The sequence below is a fragment of the Schistocerca serialis genome, chromosome 3 (assembly GCF_023864345.2).
Source record: "Schistocerca serialis cubense isolate TAMUIC-IGC-003099 chromosome 3, iqSchSeri2.2, whole genome shotgun sequence".
Lineage (NCBI taxonomy): Eukaryota > Metazoa > Arthropoda > Insecta > Orthoptera > Acrididae > Schistocerca > Schistocerca serialis.
The window spans coordinates 243,987,174-244,011,723 of NC_064640.1; the positions used below are offsets into that span (position 1 = coordinate 243,987,174).

The window sequence follows — 24,550 nt, forward strand, 5'->3', positions numbered from 1 at the left end:
GTTGAAATTTAGGTTTAGCGTCTTGGCAAGTCAACCGGTCCACTATCTTACTCCATGATTTACCGCTCCTTTTGAAGTACTGTGCAGTCTGGCGAGTAGGGCTCTCCGCAGTTGATGCAAGTGGGAGGAGGCGCACAGGGAGTGGCTGGATGCAGTGGACGTCCGCATTCTCGATATGTGGCGTTGCATGTGCAGCGGTAAGACATGTGCCCTAATTTCCAGCACTTAAAGTACTGCATAGGAGGAGGGACGTACGGTTTAACGTCACAGCGGGTAACTATCACCTTTACCTTTTCAGGCAATGAATCACCCCTCAAACGCCAAGATGAAGGCACCAGTATCAACCCTGTTGTCTTTGGGTCCCCTGTAAACGCGCCGGATGAAATGAACACCCCACCGTTCTGGATTGGCGCGGAGCTCGTCGTCGGACTGCGAAAGGAGGTCACGATGGAAAATAATATCCTGGACCATGTTGAGGCTTTTATGGGGAGTGACGTGAACAGGAATATCACCGAGCCAGTCACAAGCGAGTAACACCTGGGATAGGGCTGGGGATGCTGTCTGAATCTAGAGTGCACTGCTTCTCATCTTTGACAGCGCTGTCACTTCCCAAACTGATCCTTAAAATGTTCAAAAAAATTGAGGCTTCATAGGTAGAAACGAGTCCCTGTCCATTCTACTACAGACTAAATATCGAGGTGAATATGGATCTTTCTGTAGCCCTACGTTCCTAGCATGGTGCACTGAGGGAGGTAAATGATTTAGTGTCATATCTGTCAGCATTGTACTATATCTTGCCCTTCTTAGGCACTGCTAGCGCCGTATGGTCACCAGTAAGATGACAGTCCGCTTCATTGCGTGTCATCCTCTATGTTGCCACTCTGATCAGGGGCTCTCCCCACGGGCGCCACCCAGCCACAGCGAAGGCCACCTGGCATGATGGCCATTGCCGGGAGTCCTGATGCCCTAGGAAGACAGGCATTTACTCCTTGGCAAACGTGGAAAGTTTACAGCTCACATCAGCAGTGCGATCCCTGTGTTGTCACGGGGCAGCCACCAAATGAGTACATGACGGCCCCACCACAACGGACTGGCTGCTGTTCTGGGTATTGGGCGCAGAGAAATCCAGTACTGTCATGGAGGCGAAAGAGGACAGGAAGCACTGGAAGAGGATGACATTCCCCAGAAAGTGTCCTCGCCCAAATAGGGGAATTGCAGGTGGAGATGCAAAGCCATGGTAAGAGGTTCAGGAGATTGAATCTAAGGCCACTATGGATAACTCTTTCACCACGTAAGGCTTCCTTCCCCATATGGCCCACACTTTTGTAAAATTTGGAAAGTGGCAGGTAAAGCCATAAAAATGGAACCTGAACTTCCAGGGCCGAAAAGTTAGAGACTTTAGTCCCCTCACGACAGGCAGGGACACCTCGGGTCTATTCTAACCCCTGGACCCACAGGGGGGGGGGGGGGGGGACTTAGATTTATAGTTAAATGTGACGTAATTCTTCCAGCTGTATTAAGGTGTTGGTTTTACTGGGAACTAGTTTCGATGTTGTTACATCATCTTCAGGCCCTAAATACAACATACGTGAACCATTAACTTTTAATCAATACTAAACAGAACAAACTGTTAATACCCGGTTTATACCTACGTTGTAGTGCGATATGTTGTTACTTCGATGAGTATGTATGCGTCGAATAGTCTGGTTCTCAATACTGTAAGGGGAACACTTCCACGATTTCGTATCCTTGGTGCTGAAGTTATCTTCGTTACGATCTATGAACCACTACTTTTGATTTCATAATAGTAACTACATGCCTTCCGCATGGAACACGCCCATCCCACCACCGACTACTAGTGTTAGCCACTTATGATCGCTATCAAGTATGGCGAGTTACTTGTAAAATGTTGTCTACTTAAATGTCGTACACGTCATAATGACGAAGCACGACCGTTTCTCCGTCCGCTTACCGCGTGTTTCTGTTACATCACTTAGTATCACTTAGCTTCCTTTGTAGATTCAAAGTCAACTTTCTTGACGATACTTTAACTGTTTCTCTCCGTGTAGAGATTCTGCTGTTTAATAGTGATTGTATGGTAGTTCAAGTGTATATCCGCTTATACCTAGTAGAGTGTTCAATATGTTATTTCTATGAGTAACTTGCCCTCCCTAGATTTTTTACTTTGTACATTATCAACTTCCGTTACCGTAGTCTGTCTGAATCAGTAAATTGGTCTTTTTGTCAAAATAATTGTGCTTCCAACTTTCATGCTCGTTTCTTGTAAATCAGTGGGTAGCCGATATGCTTTAACTATCAACGCTACACAACTGAATTATAAAGATAAGTAAAATGAATAAATCACCATGTTATTGTAGTAGTGATTGGTCCAGTAGACTATTTGCCCACAGTAAAGAGAGATTAAGAGTATCATTGATCGTTAATTAACTAATTGACACTCGACGAGATCACATACTTAATACATGAGTTACCCATGTATTTTACTGAGTGGCTGTGTTTGTATGTACTTATTAAAGGAACAACAAATGGGTTACATATATGACTATTTGAACTGACTAACTAGATTGCTTCTATTTAGAGCATTTCCATGTACTTGAGCGTGCTTTTGACCATGTAAACTTACTGGAATTTTAGACCTTGGTCATAGCCTTCGATGAGACACCGAAATAGAAATTATTTCAGTAACGTAAACTTTTACTTTCATTGGAATGAATAGTTTTTTAAATTGATTAGTTTGTATTTTACACTATTGACTACCTTATATCAACTGGGTTTCACACTTTTTCGTGTCCCTTATTTCATTCGTGATGTTAAGATCAAAGTTGTCAAAGTAAATTACGCCACTGACCCTAGTATGACGACAGTACAGAATTTTGCAAACTTAACTTTAGTCTACCTTGCCCACCGTTCACTAATAGTAAACAATGACGTTTACGTAACATATGTCTGGTTGGCAATATCTATGTTCTTTTTATAGTTCATTATTTTAAAAAAATTTACGATGCTCCACGCCTATATTATCCGTTAGAATAACTTTTATATACTCCAATTTGTTTAGTATGATATTAACCTATAATAAAACTATTGTGTATATACAGCTTCATTTGTATTTAGTGATACCATTAAATGGCTAGCGTCCAGAGTAATTAGATTTTTGGTCATTTCCGTTAAAATGCCATCAGTTTCATTAAAATTATGCATTATGTAATATGGTTGGAATATAATTGTTTTGCATAATAACTCAAATTATTGTTGAGTCATTGGTTGTTTATGTATGGTATGTTGTATTTAGGGCCTGAAGATGATTGAACAACATGGAAACTAGTTGTCAATAAAACCAACACCTTAATACAGCTGGAGGAATTACGTCATTTTTTTTAAATATATATTGTACCAGCTGACGTCCCAAGTCGTCCGTTTTAATGATGGATATACGAACATCCGATTTATTGGGAAAATTCTAGTTACGTGTAACTCACATATAATCGAGACTGTGTATAGAACACTTGCGCAACTTATTCTTTGATACTGCTCGAGTATCTGAATTCCCAAACGATTAAAGGAAGACATCCAAGCAATTGTGAAGGATACTGCTAAGTTAATGAACGGTAGGTTAGATCAACACGTGATTGTTACCGAGATGCTCAGCGATCTGTAACTGTGTTCCCTACAGGGAAGGCTTTCCGCGAACCACCACTGACAAAATTGAGAAAATTGGCATTTGCGGCTGATTGCACAACGATCCCACTGCCAACACCACATCTCGCGTAAAGACAGCGAAGATAAATCAGGACTAGTATGGAAGCATATTGACAGTCCCGCTCCGTCATATGGTTGCTATGAGAGTAAATATGTACGTGACTTAACGATCGAGTCGACTTCAATATTAGAACAGTTTTGTTAACCTGAGCTTGATATTGTGCCAGAGTGGTACAAAGTCGGATCGAAGGCTTCACACAACGCTCTGACCAATACCAAGAAACTTGTCGCGATCCACTTTATTATTTCTTCCACCAACGTCAAAGAAGCTCCCTGCACACACTATGTGCTAGAGCTCCAGTTATCTGCCAGGCGGTTTTACAGTAATGCACTAAGCTGTCGTTTCAAAAATGTCGACTAACTGCAGTCATGCAAATACCTGGCCCATACGTGTTTTAAGACATCCAGATGAATGTGCTAGGAAGTATGAACTTAGTGCATAGTGGACAGGGAGACCCCATCAATAATTGGTGGCTGATTTCCGGAATGGATTCATGTGCTGCTGAACGTTCGAATCGGCAAATCTCTCCCACGCAGTAATGTAAACTTGTTTTCTACATTTTCTGGTCTATGAGCAAATGAGTTACGTAATGGCGTTCAGGATTTACCTTGACTAGATAGGCGATGTGGCCGCGCTGCAGAGCATCTGGCGGATGGATCCAGTTCCTATTTCCTGCAACAAACAGTTAAGGACCAAAATAGTTTTCCGACTTAAAGCTATACAAATATATTATTACATGTAAGCTGCCACTGACACCATGTGTGAACTACATGCATGAGGAGGACTCTGAAGAGATCTCAGAGGTCCTTAGGTTTGCGAATGTTTCAAGAATTTATCAAAGTTTTCACACGTGTCTCAGCATGTGACGCACGTGGTATTACAGTTAACTGCACAGTGAGTAGGCTCACAATTTTGGTCCGTTATGCGAAATACTTACCATCCAACTGATTTGTAAGTTGGAGTGTAATAACTGCCAGTATGCTATTTTTACAGCTTTGACTGTTTTATTATTGCAATGCAGTTTTTAATTAAGGTCGAACTTTTTATCGACGAGGTTGTTCTAGTTGTTTGCTTGGGAAGTAGCACTCGTTTAAAACTTAGGTGCAGTGATTTAAATGCTACAAGCCGAACCTATTTCAGGAAGTCTGAGTAAACCCACTGCTAATGATATCTGAAGCTGCTGGCACTAGGCATCTGAAGTGTGATCACATCAGAGCAAAATCTGCTTTAGTTAAACCGAAAAATAGTTTAAGAAAATAAAACCGAGTAATCAACAATTTGGTGCCAACAAAAGTTTGATAACTAGGTTACGTTATTTCTTACACTCTCTCGCCAGTTCTTGTTAAGAAGACGTCACGTAACTAGGCCACGCGAATGTATACAGCGTAAGCTTACTTCCTAAAGCGATGCTGAACTATGTTTCTTATGTCACTGAATGTACAACACATTATTGGCCACAGAGGAACTGTGAATACAGAGCAGGAGCATCCTATTACTCAGATTAAGTAGGGCACTGGACATACTTACCGTAAGTCTGGGTCAGCTAGACAGAATGGTCTGTTGGATCCTTCCCGCCGTCAAGGACACTAATAATGTTCACGCGGTGTGGCTGCGTCAATTGAGTTGTGCGACTGATCTGGAGAAGAGCAGGTGGTTCGAGTACAGATGGTGCTTTGTGAAGTTTCAGAAAACAAACCACTCATCCAAACATTCGGGAAGACCATTATCAAAGACTAGGTTCCCATTTTCGTTCGTTTATAATTCCTTTAAACTACCTTAGTTAGCCCGCCAGGGTAGCCGAGAGCGCTAACGCGCTGCTTCCTGGACTCTGGTAGGCGCGCCGGCCCCGGATCGAATCCGCCCGGCGGAATTCACGACGAGGATGGATGTGGTTTTTAGGCGGTTTTCCTCATCCGCTAGGTGAATACCGGGCTGGCCCCACGTTCCGCCTCAATTACACGCGTCGCAAACATTTGAAACACGTCCGCACTATTTTACTATTTACACTAGACGCAGACAGTTGGGGTACACTGATTCCGTCCTGGGGGGGGGGGGGGGGGGGGTGTACGGGGTGGCGGCAGGTAGGGCATCCGGCCGTCCCTCACACGAACATTACTAAATCCGTTGTAACCACGCCGACCCTGCGAAACTATGGCGTAAGCGAAAGGAAGAAACCACCTTAGTTATCTGATACAGAATTTTTTTTAATTGAACTAACTTTTGCAGCAGGTTGTTTACACAGATGATCTGTACCCTTATTTCATGCCTATTAGCGTGGCTGCTTCGCCGTAACAATAAGACCCTTTTTAATAATATCTGCAAGAGATGTGGGAAATCACGTTTAGCTAGCTTTCTGTAAAGAAATGTTTTTGCAGAGCAAGCGTAACAAACCAAAAACGAACATTTTTACTGCTTTACGTCATACTGAAATAGACTGTCCTTGTATTTTCGATATTTAACTCGTGTTTCGCCACACCTGCCATTAATAGTTCAGCTACCCCGTTAATATTGCGAGATTTTTACACACAGAAGGGCACAATAAACAAAACTATTCTTGGTGTATACTATTCTGTTTACTGGAAGGGACCTTTCCATCTCAGATTGAAGCTGCCTACAGTCTAACTAGAAACGAGAAAGTTTATGTGCCAAGGTCGACATTGTTTCTGCTTATTAACCATTTTCAAAACTCATCTTCCAGGAGTATGTTCTAATGCGATACACGTAAGAGCATACAATTTTCTGTGAATTACCTCAAGCTCAGAGTGCAATTTGTCATTACTACCCGAGTTTCCTGTGACAACGGCTGTCATTTTTTTACTTATTTGACAAATCTTCGGTTTAATCTCACCATACTCATTAACAACTAATGCCAGTGGCAACAGTACAGACTGATTAGAATTTTTGTACGTTAATGTTATAGTCTACAATACGAGAGGCCATACTTATCACTATCTTAATTGAGCGTTCGTTTCAAAATACGCTCAAGCATTGCTGAGGACAAGAAATTCTTGAACGGAAGTTACCTGTACGATTTGAACCGGCCGTCTAGGCGTTTGTTTAAATACGCTAACTCTGCACAATAATGCTTAAGGCGCTCCAAGAATTTAGTCTCAGATGGGTGAACGCCCATGCGAATTTTAACGCGTTATTCCGTTGCAAACACTGTGGTTACTATTATCTCGTGAGCGAAAGTATTTCACGTCCTGTCGATGACAACTAAGGTAGTAGGACAGAACGAGGAGTAACATCCCTTAATGAGATAGTGGATGTTTGAGTCATTACGGGGAGCTTTCTGCAGCTTCAAGGCAAGGACTAATTTAAAGTGCCAAGACTGCACCGCGCCAAATGGCTCTTCTCTCACGCAGAGTTCCCCGAGGCTCGTGTTTGAGGCCGCAGCATTGAGCTAGCACTAGCGATTCCGTTCACACGTTTTAGTGAAGGTGTGGCTGAGGCACATTCTTCCCTGTGACCTGGCGACGGCCTTGGCACAGCGCCGACTGCAGACCTGACCAGCTGGTCACAATAAGCCACGATAAGACGCAGCTTCCTACATCTGCCTCAGTGTTGTGCAACAATACACACACACACACACACACACACACACACACACACACACACACACACAACTTGCCTCCGGCGGAACGTAACCCGGATCTCTGGCTTCCTTCGTGAGCTCTCGCTGAACTGTTCTCACGACCTGCAACGCAGCTATCTCACCAAGCAGTTCTCTCCGTCTATGTCGCTGCAATGGATCGGTTTTAACATTAAACCGATTATCTCATGCAGAAGACTAGCAACACATCTAACTTCAGTAATGTAGTTAATACTATCTTAACTGTCAGACCACTCAGTTACTTTATAAATTTACAATTAAGAAGGTAACATTCTAGTCTCCTTGTGTCAGTTCTCACCTATAAAAAATCATGTTCATTTTATCCATTCCGCAACATTTTTTACACTACCTGCATTGGAAATACCTATTAACAACGAAGTTTGTCGTCAGGTTTTGTCTTTCGACAGTTTTGTTACTTTGGCGCTGTTTTCTGAAAACCCTAAAATCCAGTGCTGGTAGGTTCAATACATGAACGCTGGGTCACGTTTCTATTATTAGTATAAACCTGCCATTTCTTACGTTATTTTACTCGCGGCTGTTATTTCAGAAAATTTGACTATTCTATTGCACTCAATCTGATTCGACAGATTAATCTGTGTTCTTCGGAAGTTCCATATTGGCTCATACGGTGGTAAGCAGAGATCAATATCTCCGACAATAAAACATTGCCCTTACATCGCAAGAAATATACCCGGGTTAAAACTACCCGGAAAAGTTCATTATTCAGCCAACCCAGTCTTCCATGGAGTGGGTCCTTGACTGTACATGTCCCAAGTTTGTAAAGCTTTTAAATTGCTCGATGGAAAGTAACCCGATCATCAGGAAGGGAATTTTAAGGGCACTGCTACCTACTTAATCTAGTAATACAAATTTAACATCCGTGATTAGTCCAACTGTGTGCTGAGCACATTTTGACCACGTTACACTCTTGAAATAGTCTGAAGCGAATTTTACTTCAACACTCTTCATTTGAAACGTCGCCAACCGTCATGCTGGCTGACGCTGAAATATACGAGCCCATTTATCATTACAATTTGAATTTCGAAAGCATGCTACATTTTGTTCCATTTACTTAAATGTAACTGGTCCCAGAATACTAACAGCGCATTTAAAAACTTTATACAGCTTTTTAACAGTAAAATTTGAAAATTTGAATTCATTCTATAAAAGTTTTTTTTAATTAAAAGAAACTGAGTAAGTCCACAATTATTACGCACTGCGACGGTATCAAAATTAGGCAGGACTCCTACCTAGATAGCAGCACAATGACGACTTGCTAACTAAAAACTAAACTATCACGTCCAGATGACCGCGCGATGCAGACCGGCCGCCGTGTCATCTTCTGACATGTTATATGGATAACGTGTGGTTGGGCATTGATTAGCACACATTCTTCCAGCTGTTTTTCCATACACTGGAGTCTATACCCTACACGGATGTTCCTGAACTGGAATTACAAGGCTGTTTCTGTCCACTCGCCTGGCAGTAGCGTAAATATAACATGGCTCTTCTGTGTCGCAGTTGTGCTGACCACTTAGCTACAGGGGTGGACCTTGTAAACAACGTCTTTTACAAGGTGAGGCGGCGGTTCTCCCAAGCAGCAAGGTAGAGGCCCGCCCTACGCGCGCAGCTGAACCGTACAACTCAGTGGATGAAGGGTCCCATACAGAGACAGCACTGCAGGGACTACTACGATCCACCGATTATGGATCCGACGGCTTTCCTGTTTGAGCACCATAGGAAAGCAGGATGAGGTTAGTACTCTTGTTCGTGCAACAGATTCTCCACGTAGGCATTCCTAGTAATGTAGAAGGTTCTAAATTATTCTTTTATTCTCCCTGTATGCTGCATAAAAGGCAAGTTTAGAGCATGTCAGGGGGTTTCTTCATTCATCTAGTAACTAACCAAAATATCTGTATGTATTAAGTACTGATTTTCATTTCCTTTGAATTATTCAGTTATGAGCTCCGTTTTTCTAGTTTTAATGTCGAGCGTCTTGAGTATTAGATCAGCAATTCGAAAATTCTAGCAGTTACTTTATGTCGTTTGAAGTGGTACTTTTAAGCCTCCTGTACCCGACAGTGAAATTAGTTTTTCGAAGTCGCACAATATCAGAGTTCATATTTGGCCTGTTAGCGCTGTAGGGATTGAAGAATCGCTAACCAAGAACATGTAGCGTGGAACCTATGCTTGCGTCACTGAAATCCTGGAATGAATAATTCCAAGATTATGAACACTACTGTCTTTGACCAACACTCCGAAGCTTTTCTTTTTCTTGCTTACGTACTGTCCATATTACAACGTATTCCAGGCTGTTTGTATCATAATGCCAGCGGCAGTTTCTCGCCCTGAAGCTATGTGATGTAAACTAGCTTTCCTTCATTTGTAATTCCTTTTAGTGATTATCATCTTCAACAACCTGAGCGTGTTTACGACTGTTAAATCACGGATGGTAATTTACTGTAGTGCACACTTACCTATAGTACTTACATAATTTTCGTGTGTGTGTGTGTGTGTGTGTGTGTGTGTGTGTGTGTGTGTGTGTGTGTGTGTGTGTTTACTCAACCTACGATATCGTCAGTTAACAAACAGCTCTGTTCATTTGCGTTTCACGTTTCTCGGAAGGTATGTTAATGTTATGTTACCTATAACCCGCATTAAGACCATTTCCGCTTCAGGAGGCAAGCAGGATACCTGTCCAACATTTTTATATAAATATATTTAAAACGAACCCTGAAAGCTCAAAATCTGCGTACGGAGGGCTCGTTAGCGAGACCTTAGGAGCTCAAGTGAATCATTTATTTAGGTTTGTCATAAATACAGCCAAAAACCCGAGTTTCTCTTCATTTTATCGTAGACGCATACTGAAACGTCGCAATGGACAGTGCGTAGACCTTTTCATTTTACTGAATTGTCTAAGCGTAGGCCAGTGCTTCGATTAAAAGCGCGTGCTGAGAAAGTACTAACCCTCTAATTTACAATTAATTGGCTAGGAATATGGCAGTAGACTGTCTTCGATTAACTATTACTTTTCTTCAGGCGAGAGTGATGCAACGACAGATTCTTCTGTCTACATACAAAGTCCTACCGTTAAGACCACACCATTCTAGAAGAATTCCATCAAAATAGAAATATCAATGTCTGAGCCATAAACACGAGGGAACATCGTACCAAATTCAGGAAATCTTTAATCCGTCAGCACTGTGCTGGGAAGACAACACTTACCTGATTTACGTTAATTCACTACTGGCCTTTTTGATCCGTGGCAACTGGTAATTCTCGCGTTGTTACCGCTACTAAAGTTGGGATTAAAACCCCAATCATGGCTATCCGTATCTTGGGAATTCCATGTCCAAAGAACGGTGAACACAGGTTTAGTATATGCAAGTCACTTCCGTTTCTAACCTATAAAGAATAATGCAGCACTTTGGTTCTCGATCCCGACTACTCCCCGATTTCGTAACAATCCGGATATTCAGATGCCGATATAACCTGCGTAATAACAGCCAGGCTTTATGAAATGTGAAATTCTGAGAATTTTTTCGTTGTCTATGTTGGGACAGAAACTAGCCTTACCATTCAGTCGCCTACAGGCGAGTCTGCAAGTTCTTTTAGGACTTCACTGACAAGCTGAGGACGATAGGCCACATTTAGCACTTAAACCAATGTATTTTTAAAAAGTTTTATGTTCAACAGGAAATGGCACTAGCCATGGTACGTCAGAGCCTGCAACAATCGCTCGAACCGTTTGATTTTTACTATTTTTTTATTATGTGAAGTTTTGGATCCAGAATATGAACTAACTGATGGCGACGGGTGATAGGGAACTTATCTTCCATTACCGAAACTTCCACACCCCAGTTTGTTGCTCTTCGACACTTTCGGTAAGGCTAAGTCTCCATTCTGAACATAATGTAAAGCGTAGTGCGACGATTCCGAACGCCAAGTATGGAAGTGCATCGTAGAACCTACCGTGGCGAACAGTACTTATATTTTGTCATGTGTTAAGAGACGCGCTGACAAATCCCAGCAGCAATTTTTGTGACCTGTGTTGGAATGGTCGATGATGTTCCTACACACCGTGCAGCACGCTGAATTGACAGTTTCAGAGTAGTACACTTACGGAACTGCATTCTAGTACTGGTTGCTGACCGCAGTTTCAGCACGATGGACAGCACAAATGCTATACGCAATCATAGCTAACTGCATACTAAGATTATTCGCTAGTACGAGCAGGTGTAGTGCGTTTCTCTAATTTAAAGCCGTTTACTTTCTCCGTCACTGGGAGATATTGGCTAATTGAACAAGCTATCTAGTGACTGGTGGCCACCAGAGAGGCGACGATTCATCTTTGTGTTCGTAAACAGTTCTGGAGGAGTCGAGATCTGTAGAAGGTAGCTCTGTCGTCTGACTACAATCACCACTGGGAAACAAAAACTGACCATGAGATAGACCGGATCAGCCAAAATAGTTTCTCGATCCTTGGCAGTAATGCGACCTTGCAGAACAACCATAGGGCCCATGGAATAGCACAATGTGCCTGCTCAAATCACCGAACCCTCGTCATGTTTCATTCTTCGGACGTGAGCGCCACCAGAAGTTTGAAACCGTTTAAAATACTCATCCGACCGAATGATTTTCTTCCGCTGTTCCGTAGTCTACATTTTCTGGCTTCAGCACTGTTTTTCCATCACTGTTTAGTGCTTTTGAAATTCCAGTTCGCACTGCAATTCCCTGGTCACGGAACTCATTTTCGTGTTTTGGTGCTGACAGGGTTCGCGAGTGCGACATTCATTTCTGCAGTGACTTTTGCAGCTGTCTTTTTGGTCACATTCTTCAGTGACGGTCTGTCACGATTACTGAGCGCACACTTTCGAACACGTTGAGACTTAGTCGACGATATTTTTCTGCTTTCCCTGTATTAAGACTAAATCTTCGATATAGTACCTCTTTGAAGAAGTGGTTAACACTTGACAGTCGGGAGGACGGCGGTTCAGCCCCGCGTCTGGCCATCCTGATTTAGGTTTCCTGATTTCTCTAAATCGCTTAGGGCAAATGTCCGGATGGTTCTTTGAAAAACTGCCGTGCCCTTTCGTTCTCCATCCTGCCCGAATCCGAGATTGAGCACTATCTATGAAGACCTTATCGTTGACAGGACGTTTGGTGTTTAGAGGCAACGAGGAAATAAGTGTCAACTTCAGCGCCCTCTGTTTTAAAAGGAGCTACCATACGAGCATCGATGACGTGCACATGTTCGAGTTCACTTACCTGCAACAATGTAGTCTCAACTACACAAAACAGTTCTCTCCACAACTCACTTGCAACGTACCTACGAAATTTCACAGGCGTCGCTTATTGTCAAAACCAGCGGAACATGCAGGCTTCGCTGGAATCTGGATTTAAGGTTGATTCATTGACAGGGTATAGGACTAAACAGCAAGGTCATCAGTCCCGCGATTCCAAAGTTACACACAGATGTGAGGACGAGTCAATCTAAAACGAGGAAGTTAAAAAACACGTGGGGTAACACGGACTTCCTCATCGAGTGGGTGTCCACAGTTACTACCACACAGTGTCCACCATAAAGCGAGAAGACATATGCCCAAAACGCAAGCACCTCATGGGTGGTGGGACACATGGCTTCACGTCACATGTGTAGAACTTAACAGTCTCTGATAGTGTATCCCCTCAAAAGCCAGAATGAAGGCGCCAGTATCCGTGTGGTTGGCTTTGCGACACTTCTGCACACGTCAAACAAAATGAGCGCCGCATCGCTCCAGTCTAGCCTCGAGTTAATCAATCTGCAGGATGAGGTTCCCATGGAAACTCATTCCTGGACCATATTCAGAGATTGGTGAAGGGTAATGCACACTGGGACTTTGCCAAGCTGACCACAAGCACCAAGAGCTGCAGATTGGGCGACAGAAGCAGCTTCGGTCAGCAGGGAACCTGAACGCACCTTACTGAGGAACTCCAATTCACTGAACTTGTCCTCGGTATTCTTTAAGAACAAGAGATTTTTAGCAGTGAATGTTCCCATCCGTCCTGGTACAGACGAGGTAGTGGGGAAGTTTACACGCCAGGACGGTGATTCTTACCCTCCTCCCATGGTGTAGCCAGGGAACAGAACTGCTGGGCCACAGAAAGCTACATTCATCGATCCTTCACCAGTCAAAGAGACGGCCGTTTGAGAACGGCCAGATTTTTGCAGTCTGATACGCTTCAGGCGCCGAGCATCCGCCCTGACACCACCCACTCTGACCAGGGACTCTACCCATGGGCAGCAACCACCCACAGTAAGTGCCAACTGGCACAGAGGCCGTTGTCAGGAGTTCTAATGCTCCAGGAAGACTAGCAACCACTCCTTGGCATACATGGGGAGGGCAAAGCTCAGGTATCGGTAGTGTGATTCCTGTGTTCGTGGACTCAGCCAGATGGGTACACAACAGGCCCAACACATGGACTGACTACATTTGCTGATGACCTAGCAGGGTGCAGGGGGGGCTACGGTAGGGAAAGGGGGATACGAATCCACGCCGCAGGCGCTAGGCAGAGTACTTTCACAAATGGCTCACACTAGAAACAATTTGGAAGTGGAGGTAGAATCTCAAGCGGGGACCTAAATGCTGACAGGATGAAAGAAGAGGCAGAAGGAACAAAATTGCAAGCAATATGGGAACCAAACTTCCTGACACATTAGAACTGTGTGCTGGACCGAGACTAACTCGGGACCTTTGCCCTTCGCGGGCAAACGCTCTACCATCTGAGCTACCCAAGCACGACTCACGACCCGTCCTCACAGCTTCACTTCCGCCAGTACCTTGTAATCTACCTCCCGAATTTCACAGAAGCTCTTCTGCGAAACTTTCAGAACAATCACTCGTGGAAGAAAGGATATTGCGGAGACATGGCTTTGCCACAGCCTGGGGCATGTTTCCAGAATGAAATTAAGTGAAGTGAAGTGAAGTGAAGTGAAGTGAAGTGAAGCTATGAGGAATAGTGGACTGTCCCTGGCCGGAGGGGGGGGGGGGGGGTTACGTTCAGGCATGGGTTTCTCGCGGTGTTCATATTTTCGTCAATCCCCCGTAAGTAAAGAGCCAATGCTGGGGAGTGCTCTCCGGAAAAGTAAATTAGGAATCCATTCAGACCTTGTGAATTTTTTCTTTTGAACTCTTCCAGTTACTTTTGAGCGTTAGGGATGTCCATTTCTATGACCTCCGTACAGCAGTCTGCAATGGTCTAACGATGGTACACATGCTCCTGCTTTAATCTTTTTTTAAAGATGGAATTTGTAGCGTGAGCTTTCTTTCGCTGTGATAATGCCACACCAGACTGGTCGGCCAGTGGCGGAAGCCTTCTAGTCACTCGACAATTTGACGTGGTTCAGTAAAACTTGCTCAAAACAATCGCCTGAGACTCAATTTTCCAAATTAATTTTCCAAATTAATTTTCCAAATTAATTTTCCAAATTAATTTTCCAAATTAATTTTCCAAATTAATTTTCCAAATTAATTTTCCAAATTAATTTTCCAAATTAATTTTCCAAATTAATTTTCCAAATTAATTTTCCAAATTAATTTTCCAAATTAATTTTCCAAATTAATTTTCCAAATTAATTTTCCAAATTAATTTTCCAAATTAATTTTCCAAATTAATTTTCCAAATTAATTTTCCAAATTAATTTTCCAAATTAATTTTCCAAATTAATTTTCCAAATTGGACAACTTTCCGGAATACACCAAACTTACTAGGCTACATAAAATTTGTCAGGCATCTGACGCAAAAGTCAGAACTTTTAATTATGCACGTATTTACGTACGTGCTCTCAAACGCAGTAGATGCTTATTTATTGCGTAGTGTGCAATGTAACACTAGACTATTACACACAATGATGATAAAACTATTGCGTATTTTCACTCAATTCGTTTACTGTTGTGTTCACATATTATTCCCACGTTTATTTCCTTTTATCGATACATATTAAGAGCGAAACTTCTTTGAATTTCCTGCTGAAAATAAAATTTTACAATATAGAACAGTTTCGACAGCTTCCGAGTATTTGTGCGCGCTGAAATTGCGTAACAGGTTATGTATGCAATAGCTTCTTCACGCTTATTAATTCTGAAGTCATCACTTCGAATGCAGTCAGTGCACAACATGAAATGTTTCGGATTTTAATTCAGGAATAATTGCATTTTCTTGAGCTTCGATGGTCAAATTGTTATTTGCGTTGAAACCACTTTTTGTTGAAGCATTTGTTAATGATTTCTGGCTTTATTTCCCTTGTAGCCAAGCCAAAGCAATTTATTGCATCCAGGACAGAAACTTACCATGCAAGAGGAAATGCACTTTCAGCTCGAACAGTAAGAATAAGAAACTTCAATAATTTCCTATAATGGGAATTCAGTGTGTAAATAACCTTTGTCCATGGGCTGTGATTCTGGTTGAAAGTGCCAGGAAAAAAGCTCTTTCTCGTTTGCTAACTTTACTTTCTCGTGGCAGGTTGCATTGTCTTGGGAAAGACCTTTGCGACTTCTTTTTCATTTTGGTAGTGAATGAGCACAGCTATTCTTCCATAAAACCACTCACTGTCCATGCCTTTTTATTGCTTCGACATGTGACTAGAAGCTTACTGACTACGTTTTTTGAAACAACGCGGTGTTGCCACCTTTCCAATTATGGGTTGTTTTCCATTTCGCGCTTAACGTGCTTCCACACAGGAGCAAAGTGAGTGTCTTTGGTCACTTCCGCTGGTGGACTTTTCATCTGTAGTTGCTCGAGACTGAAGGCAATGCGCGATAGAACACTCCCGTTTCATCGGAACTGAACACGTCTTTCGGGTCATAATTCGAAGTCAGGCTGTACAGTATTTTCTTCCGCTCTGTTGCTACACTCTCCTGCACATCGATAGCTTTCCCAGACCCTTCATTCCACACGATGTGCGTAGCTTTGAAACTGTCCAGTCATCCTACGAATGCCTTAAACTCTGCATTTCCAAGTTCTGGTGAGTTTCGGGACGGAAGTCTGCAACTTGCGACCAGACAAATTTATGTTTTTGTCCCACGCACTTACGAACCATCCCCACACTGTTGCGTTCATTTCTTCATTTCCCGTCTTTTTCGCCTTTATTTTCACGTACCCGTTCCCTTTCATCCATTCATCTTGTGTATTATCCTTATTTCCCGGAATGTAATTTGTGTTTCATCGCATTTGAAACTCAACCTTAATTCGCGCACAGAGCGTCTCACGCGCCTTTATTACCTTAATCTTTAATTGTTAGCGACACGTACTTTTTGTTCGACATGTTATCACCAAGTGCTATTAGTCAACAAACTGGCAGAAAATAATGCAGGTCGTGCCTTTCTTTGCAATGATCAACCATGCAGGGTTAAACACTGTTTAACGTGACACCTACCTCTTTCAATGCATATGATGTTAGGTTTGTGGGGCGCTCAACTGCGCGGTCTTCAGCGCCCGTAGAAACTCCCTATGTTTTTTCACAGTCCAATTTTTTTAGAGTGGCCAATCGAGCCACTGTCACGAATGATGATGAAATGATGAGGACAACACTAACACCCAGTCCCAGCGGAGAGAATCGCCAACCCGGCCGGGAAACGAACCCGGTATCCCGTGATGCAGAGACAGCAACACTTGCCCTAGACCTTTCAATGCATAGATTGCAGCGGAGTGTTCTAAAGTGCTCAACAATGTTCTAGTGTTCACCCACGTACGTCAATAATAATGGACAACGAGAGATACCGACAAACATCGCTCACGAACCATTTCTTTCGATGTGCCGACACTAAGCTGAACTTGTTCGTTGTTGCAAGGAACGGTGCAGGTTTGTCTACACCCGCAGTTCCAAGCTGCGCAGACCCTCTTCTTGGTTTTGCACCCTTTAAGAGGATTGTCATGGCTGTATGTCTTTGTAGAGTCGTGAATAACTAATTTACACTAATTACTCTTTCCCACGTATTACAATGTATTGATTAAGTCTCAAAATTTGCGTCCTGATTCCGCGTTAGGCACGTCCCGCTTTATACAAGAAGTTTAGCATTTGAAAGTGCTTTGAATGCGTCGGGATAAATACTTGTAGGGGGTTGAGAAGACTTACGAATTATTCACGTTCCGCTTCGATCGAGTCTTATCAGTCTTCTCGGCTCTGCAAGATCTTTCGTTTACGTTTGATGATGGAAGTTGCAAGCTCAGCGCATCAGTATTTTTATAGACGAATACTGCGATGACCGGGAGATGTTCTTTAAAGTTTAAACAGTTTACCAGTCTGCTCAATTTTTCCCCAATTTTGTTATTAAACCAAGACGGGTTTTATATACTTAAGCCACTGTTGTGCTTACTTCTTGACAGAGCGACTTACAGTCAGTTTAAACTTTGAACATAATTCCTTTATGTACAGCTTACTAGCACCCTATTTTGACAAATGGTCAAAATTTAGTAATTTACGATCTGCTTTTTTCCAGAATAAAAACTTTAACAAAGATTTATTAACGCCAGTAACCGTCGCTGTGACGACTTAGTCATTAATCCTTGTCTATACTGCCACTGTCGGTAAAACGAGCCCTGTTTGTAGCCACCAGGCTGAAGTACTTCCATTGCGTGTGAATTGCATCACAATTCCCCTTCAATATACCGTGAAGTTGCTTGCTGAAAATAGAGGGGGGACTAAGAGCGTCTTGAAAATAATACACCATAGCCGAAATTACTGCAGTGATTTGTTTCGCGATAAGAAACTATTTATACACAAATCTTGTCTTAAATACATGTACGAGTTTGGCTCAAGAGAGACTTAACTTTATTGAATTATGCAAAGTGACGCGACGTTCCTAAACTGCATTAAAATGCAATTTTCTTTAACAGTGCAAATATTGTACAATAAGGGAATTAACATCGAAACATTACCACCACCATAGGGAATGTGTTTCCTGTATTTAGAAACTACGAGGTGACGTTGTCACAAATTAAGGCTCATGAACATTAAGCTGTTTAAAGTAAGAATGATTGTCGGCGCTTATGGGGCAGAGCGCAGTCTACTTTTAATATCCGCGCCAGGATTCCAGACGTGCACAACTGTTATCTTACGCCTGGAGAAACCGGGGATGATAGATATTTAGACGCGACGGACATTCTGCTTATGTGTTAATGATCACACTATTTTACTGCCAGAGCAACTTAACAGCCGACCTAGGCTCAATTTATTGTTTTTTGTTAGTGGGAATAAGCTTACTTTCAGTTTAAATATACATTTTTACGTATTACTTTCTCCCGCTATTTTGATGACTAGCAGATTATCGAATGGCTCTCAGCACTATGGGACTTGACTTCTGAGGCCATTAGTCCCCTAGAACTTAGAACTACTTAAACCTAACTAACCTAAGGACACCACACACACCTATTCCCAGGCAGGATTCGAACCTGCGACCTTAGCGGTCTCGCGGTTCCCGACTGTAGCGCCTAAAACCGCTCGGCCACTCTGGCCGGCACCACGTTATCGTGTACTCACTTTAGTGTACTAGAATGTAACCCAATTCTGATGTTGAAGCCGCTAAGGTAGAAGACTTCCACGAGCAGAAACGTTTGTTCTTCAGTGTGAAATGGAGAGCTAATTTTTCTGTTTTACAATTTTTAACTTTTATTTTACAGGCAACACTTGAAGTCTGTAAACATGAGAACTTTAACAATACAACGTTCGGACTGTTACACGGGCTATAAGTAATGTTAAGAATCAGGCATTTAAACATCGTCGCCAGTACTTTGACATTTTTACCGTTAACGTCCATCATCCGATAAATCTCAGTTTAAATCCACGAGAAACTGAAGTTGCCTAAAAAAACTGTCACTTGACTGCCTGAGTATTTTATTATCTTTACGCATCTTTAGCCTACGAACACTTAATTTAGTTACACGTACATGGCTAGTATTCATTTCTTAAATTAATGTTCATAATTAAAATCTGTATCTTCTCAAACGTGAAATTTATTTACCAGGTAAAATCAACATGACAATAAGCAGAACATCTGGCAAGTTGAAATGCTCTGCTGGTACAAGCAACGTATTTGATCAGTCCACAAGGGGTGGAGGCGAAGCGCATCAAAGTGGGCCATTTGTGACAGATGGGTGTGGAGGGAAAGCCTCGTTTCCTTCCTTCCTTCCTTCCCCTGCCGTTACCCGAACACTGGCGACGTTACAGTTCATATTAACAATACCTGTTAAAATTTTTACCATTCACTTTCCAAGATTTAGGATGTGGTCACTGATAGAGACCTCCTAACCGCCAAGACAAAGCTACACTCCTGGAAATGGAAAAAGAACACATTGACACCGGTGTGTCAGACCCACCATACTTGCTCCGGACACTGCGAGAGGGCTGTATAAGCAATGATCACACGCACGGCACAGTGGACACACCAGGAACCGCGGTGTTGGCCGTCGAATGGCGCTAGCTGCGCAGCATTTGTGCACCGCCGCCGTCAGTGTCAGCAAATTTGCCGTGGCATACGGAGCTCCATCGCAGTCTAACACTGGTAGCATGCCGCGACAGCGTGGACGTGAACCGTATGAGCAGTTGACGGACTTTGAGCGAGGGCGTATAGTGGGCATGCGGGAGGCTTGGTGGACGTACCGCCGAATTGCTCAACACGTGGGGCGTGAGGTCTCCACAGTACATCGATGTTGTCGCCAGTGGTCGGCGGAAGGTGCACGTGCCCGTCGACCTGGGACCGGACCGCAGCGACGCACGGATGCACGCCAAGACCGTAGGATCCTACGCAGTGCCGTAGGGGACCGCACCGCCACTTTCCAGCAAATTAGGGACACTGTTGCTCCTGGGGTATCGGCGAGGACCATTCGCAACCGTCTCCATGAAGCTGGGCTACGGTCCCGCACACCGTTAGGCCGTCTTCCGCTCACGCCCCAACATCGTGCAGCCCGCCTCCAGTGGTGTCGCGACAGGCGTGAATGGAGGGACGAATGGAGACGTGTCGTCTTCAGCGATGAGAGTTGCTTCTGCCTTGGTGCCAATGATGGTCGTATGCAGGTGAGCGCCACAATCAGGACTGCATACGACCGAGGCACACAGGGCCAACACCCGGCATCATGGTGTGGGGAGCTATCTCCTACACTGGCCGTACACCACTGGTGATCGTCGAGGGGACACTGAATAGTGCACGGTACATCCAAACCATCATCGAACCCATCGTTCTACCATTCCTAGACCGGCAAGGGAACTTGCTGTTCGAACAGGACAATGCACGTCCGCATGTATCCCGTGCCACCCAACGTGCTCTAGAAGGTGTAAGTCAACTACCCTGGCCAGCAAGATCTCCGGATCTGTCCCCCATTGAGCATGTTTGGGACTGGATGAAGCGTCGTCTCACGCGGTCTGCACGTCCAGCACGAACGCTGGTCCAACTGAGGCGCCAGGTGGAAATGGCATGGCAAGCCGTTCCACAGGACTACATCCAGCATCTCTACGATCGTCTCCATGGGACAATAGCAGCCTGCATTGCTGCGAAAGGTGGATATACACTGTACTAGTGCCGACATTGTGCATGCTATGTTGCCTATGTCTATGTGCCTGTGGTTCTGTCAGTGTGATCATGTGATGTATCTGACCCCAGGAATGTGTCAATAAAGTTTCCCCTTCCTGGGACAATGAATTCACGGTGTTCTTATTTCAATTTCCAGGAGTGTATGTGTCTAGCAAGCAGTGGTACGTTATACTAGTGAACATTTTCAGCCCACACAAAGCTTGTTAAATGGTTAACTGCTAGCGAACTTTATATCCGTACACGGCCGTGCCAGGAAGGCAAAGTCGGATATATCCGTCTACTTTTATTACTAAATGCACGCTAAAAAACACGTAGGTTAACAATTTGTACTTAAGTTTCTCTTTACACCGCCCACCTACAGTGAAACGAAGTTTAGGGTTTAACGTCCTGTAATTTATTTCATTAGCCACACATAGTTGAGTAAGGTTACACAAATCTGTGCATTCAATTTGCGAAGGTTGTCACCGAGGAACTGGAGTTGAATTTTGGCATAGTTCCAACTGCCTCGCGTATGAGCTGTGTAAAATTTACACACGAAGTTATACAGGCTAATCACTTCCATCACTTACTGAAATAAAGCTCGGGATGGGAGTGAGTTATTACCCACAAAAAACCGTGCCATGCATTTAACAGCCCGACTATAGGGGCCGTGAATGCGGTATTTATTTGCCCTGTAAGGTGATCAAGCTAGGTCGATGTTGTGAAGACATCTGCTCTGTGATTGCGTTACTGCTGCAACTGGGAGAAAATTTTATTAACTCTTTCGTAAAGTTGTTTCTTGTGGGTAAAGAGCCACCACGTGACCATCAAGCTGCACAGAACACACAGCAGCTACTGATTATTAAAGAAACAATTATACTGCGAGGCATCAGTGAGTACAGTATTCTTTTGAGTGTCTGATTGCCCAAGGCCGGGCATGTTGACATTATTATGGAACTTTATGTAATTTGATTTGCATGACCTGTCCTTACGACGCGCGATGTTTGTAATGCGAGTTTCAGAACACAGCCCAGATTGTCTGCTGAACAATGCAATCTTCTTTTACGTGATAAGAATGACTATAATTCTTAACGGCTTTAAAGTTCACTGTTTTCATTAGAAAAGTACATTCTAAGGAGCAATGACTAGTCTAAGATTAGGCTACTGTTTGAAAATGACATGCCAGGAGTGGTGGGAGTACCATTTTAGCAGTCGTGCATGTGTAGACATCAGACACGAACGAGACTTAGAATAATAATACTTTGTGGTCGTTTCTGATATGTCGAGTACTTTGGTGGAGCAACATATTGTTGTGCTTTAGTCTGGCCTACCTTGACATGTTCTATTTTAGTGCGTGCTTGTCAGTTTGTAAGCTGTCTGAAGTTTTTCTGTTCGATATTGCATGCCTTCTGAATGAGATTTTCACTCTGCAGCGGAGTGTGCGCTGATATGAAACTTGCTGGCAGATTAAAGCTGTATGCCGGACCGAGACAGAGACTCGAACTCGGTACCTTTGCCTTTCGCGGGCAAGTGCTCTACCAACTGAGTTACCCAAGCACGACTCACGCCCCGTCCTCACAGCTTTGCTTCTGCCAGTATCTCTTCTGTTTGAAACAAGATCTTTAACACTGGAAGATACAAAGCCTGTCGAAACCTACTTTCTCTAATAACAAAATATTTTAACGATCTAGGCTGATTAATGTTTTTACCAAGTGAACAAAGTCGCTCCATTATTCTCGAAGTGAGAAAATTCAATTATTAGTGTACTTTTGTCATATGCCGTTTCAGTATTTGTCTTTAGTGTGATTATTTCCTGACTTTGCGGGAATACTGCCATGGTTCTGTTCTGTTACTGCTGAACTACTTCCATGCCTGGAGTCTACGCTTGACGATCTAATATGTTGCGTTGCAGTACGTTTATGTTACCTAAGAAGTTTATCCCAACACATTACATTCTGAATTATCTACGCGTTGTTTTACCAACTTTTGATTTATTTCTTCAATAATTTCATCTTTAGCTTCGAGTATACTCCGTCTGGTCTATTTTGTTCTGCGCTGTGTTTCTTGGGACTGGCCTGATCTTTTGTTGTAGCGAGTGACGGCTGCACACTCAGAATGCTGGGCGTGTTCTCACGTTCACAATTTCTATTCTTGTTTTTCATAGTTACGTGATCTATTTGGAATTATCTCCATACGTTTTGGGCGTTTTTCGTGGTGCTGATTTAAGTTTTACGTTAAAATTTTGATATTCATGCATTCAAAGTTCCCAATCTTGTTTGTGCGTTGGTGTCCTACGTAAGGGCCTGTACCAGCGCTCTTTGGGTAGTTTTGCATTTAAGTCTCGTAATAAAATTTAGACATTTTTCTGGAATTCGTTTCTTCGATGTCTACCCAAAAATCTACTTTTTGCGATTTCCTTCTGTTGTGATCGTTAGTCGATGGTTGTCTGCAGATGAGCTCTTCCTGATTCGAACGTTATTGTGGAGATTATTTCTGATATTTTATTGGAATACAGAGTACATGACTGAACCGTGTACTGCACATGCAGTGCCGAACACTATGTTTGCCTCCCGACAGCGGGTTTTTTCCTGTACACCCTGTAATTCTGTATGTCGGAGTGGATTTCATCTGCGAAACTATTTTATTCCGAAGATTCTGATTTGAAATTTTTCCTAGTACATCTATAAGCTATGAAGTTGCCTAGTTTCACTAGTGTGTTTGGGCTGAGTGTGCCAATACCGTGTTTACGAAGAGGTTTCGAGAAGCTCCACCTGTTCATGAAGTTCCTGGTCTCAATCTAATGGCCAGCGAAGTTCAATATGCTTACCACAGCCTGGTGCAGTAGATATTTTTCCTGTTCCATCATGTTCTGAAGTTAAAGGTAGTCGTTTTATCTTTGTTGGGTATCAAAAATGTTAACGACTTTGTTGACAAAAACACAAACGATTTTAGAACTACAAAAGATGTGGAGTAATGCAGTTCTGGAGATACGTCTGTCTAGGTAACAATATTGCAAGATCACATGCTACTGTAGGCACGATACAAGCCATTGCAAATGCGAAATGCTAGTATATTAGTACCTAGTGTAACTGCCAGTGTTGAATGCAAGGAAGCAAACGTGCATGCATTGTGTTTGACAGGTGCCGGATATCAGTTTGTTGGATGGACTTCACCACCTATTGCAATTGGTCAAAGCTGTTTGAATAACGACGTTTTCGTTGTGTGCTGTTCCATGTGTACTCGACTGGAGACAGATCGGGTGATTCAGCACACCAAGGAAACAGACACAGCGTAGATCATGCAGCGTTACAACATCGATGTGGCGAGCGTTGCGCTGTTTGGAAACACTCCTTGCAGTGCCGAACAACGGCAGCAAAATATAGGTAGTACCTATATAGACATCTGCGGTCAGGTAGCGTGGGATAACCGCTGTCATGAAAATCACACCTGGAGTTAGGGTCTGGGGCGCAAGTCCAGTGCATCTAGCATGTAGACGTGTTGCGCAGGTCTGCAACTTGCGTCGTTAACACACGGCCATCACTGGCGCCTACACAGATCATTACATCAGAAAGCACAACTTATCTCCATCCTGCCCTCCAATCAGCTCTCGCT

The 24,550-nt window shown here is 43.2% G+C and overlaps 1 protein-coding gene across 3 annotated transcripts in view; it reads right to left on the bottom strand.

Annotated features, from left to right (window-relative positions):
- LOC126469993 (PTB domain-containing engulfment adapter protein 1-like) overlaps positions 1-24,550 on the bottom strand; it is a 155,408-nt gene that overhangs the window by 41,802 nt on the left and 89,056 nt on the right. For all 3 annotated transcript variants that reach the window (XM_050097445.1, XM_050097444.1, XM_050097446.1), the window contains exon 3: positions 4,389-4,453. In XM_050097445.1, coding sequence (XP_049953402.1) covers positions 4,389-4,453 — 65 coding nt within the window. The remainder of the gene's footprint in view (positions 1-4,388; positions 4,454-24,550) is intronic.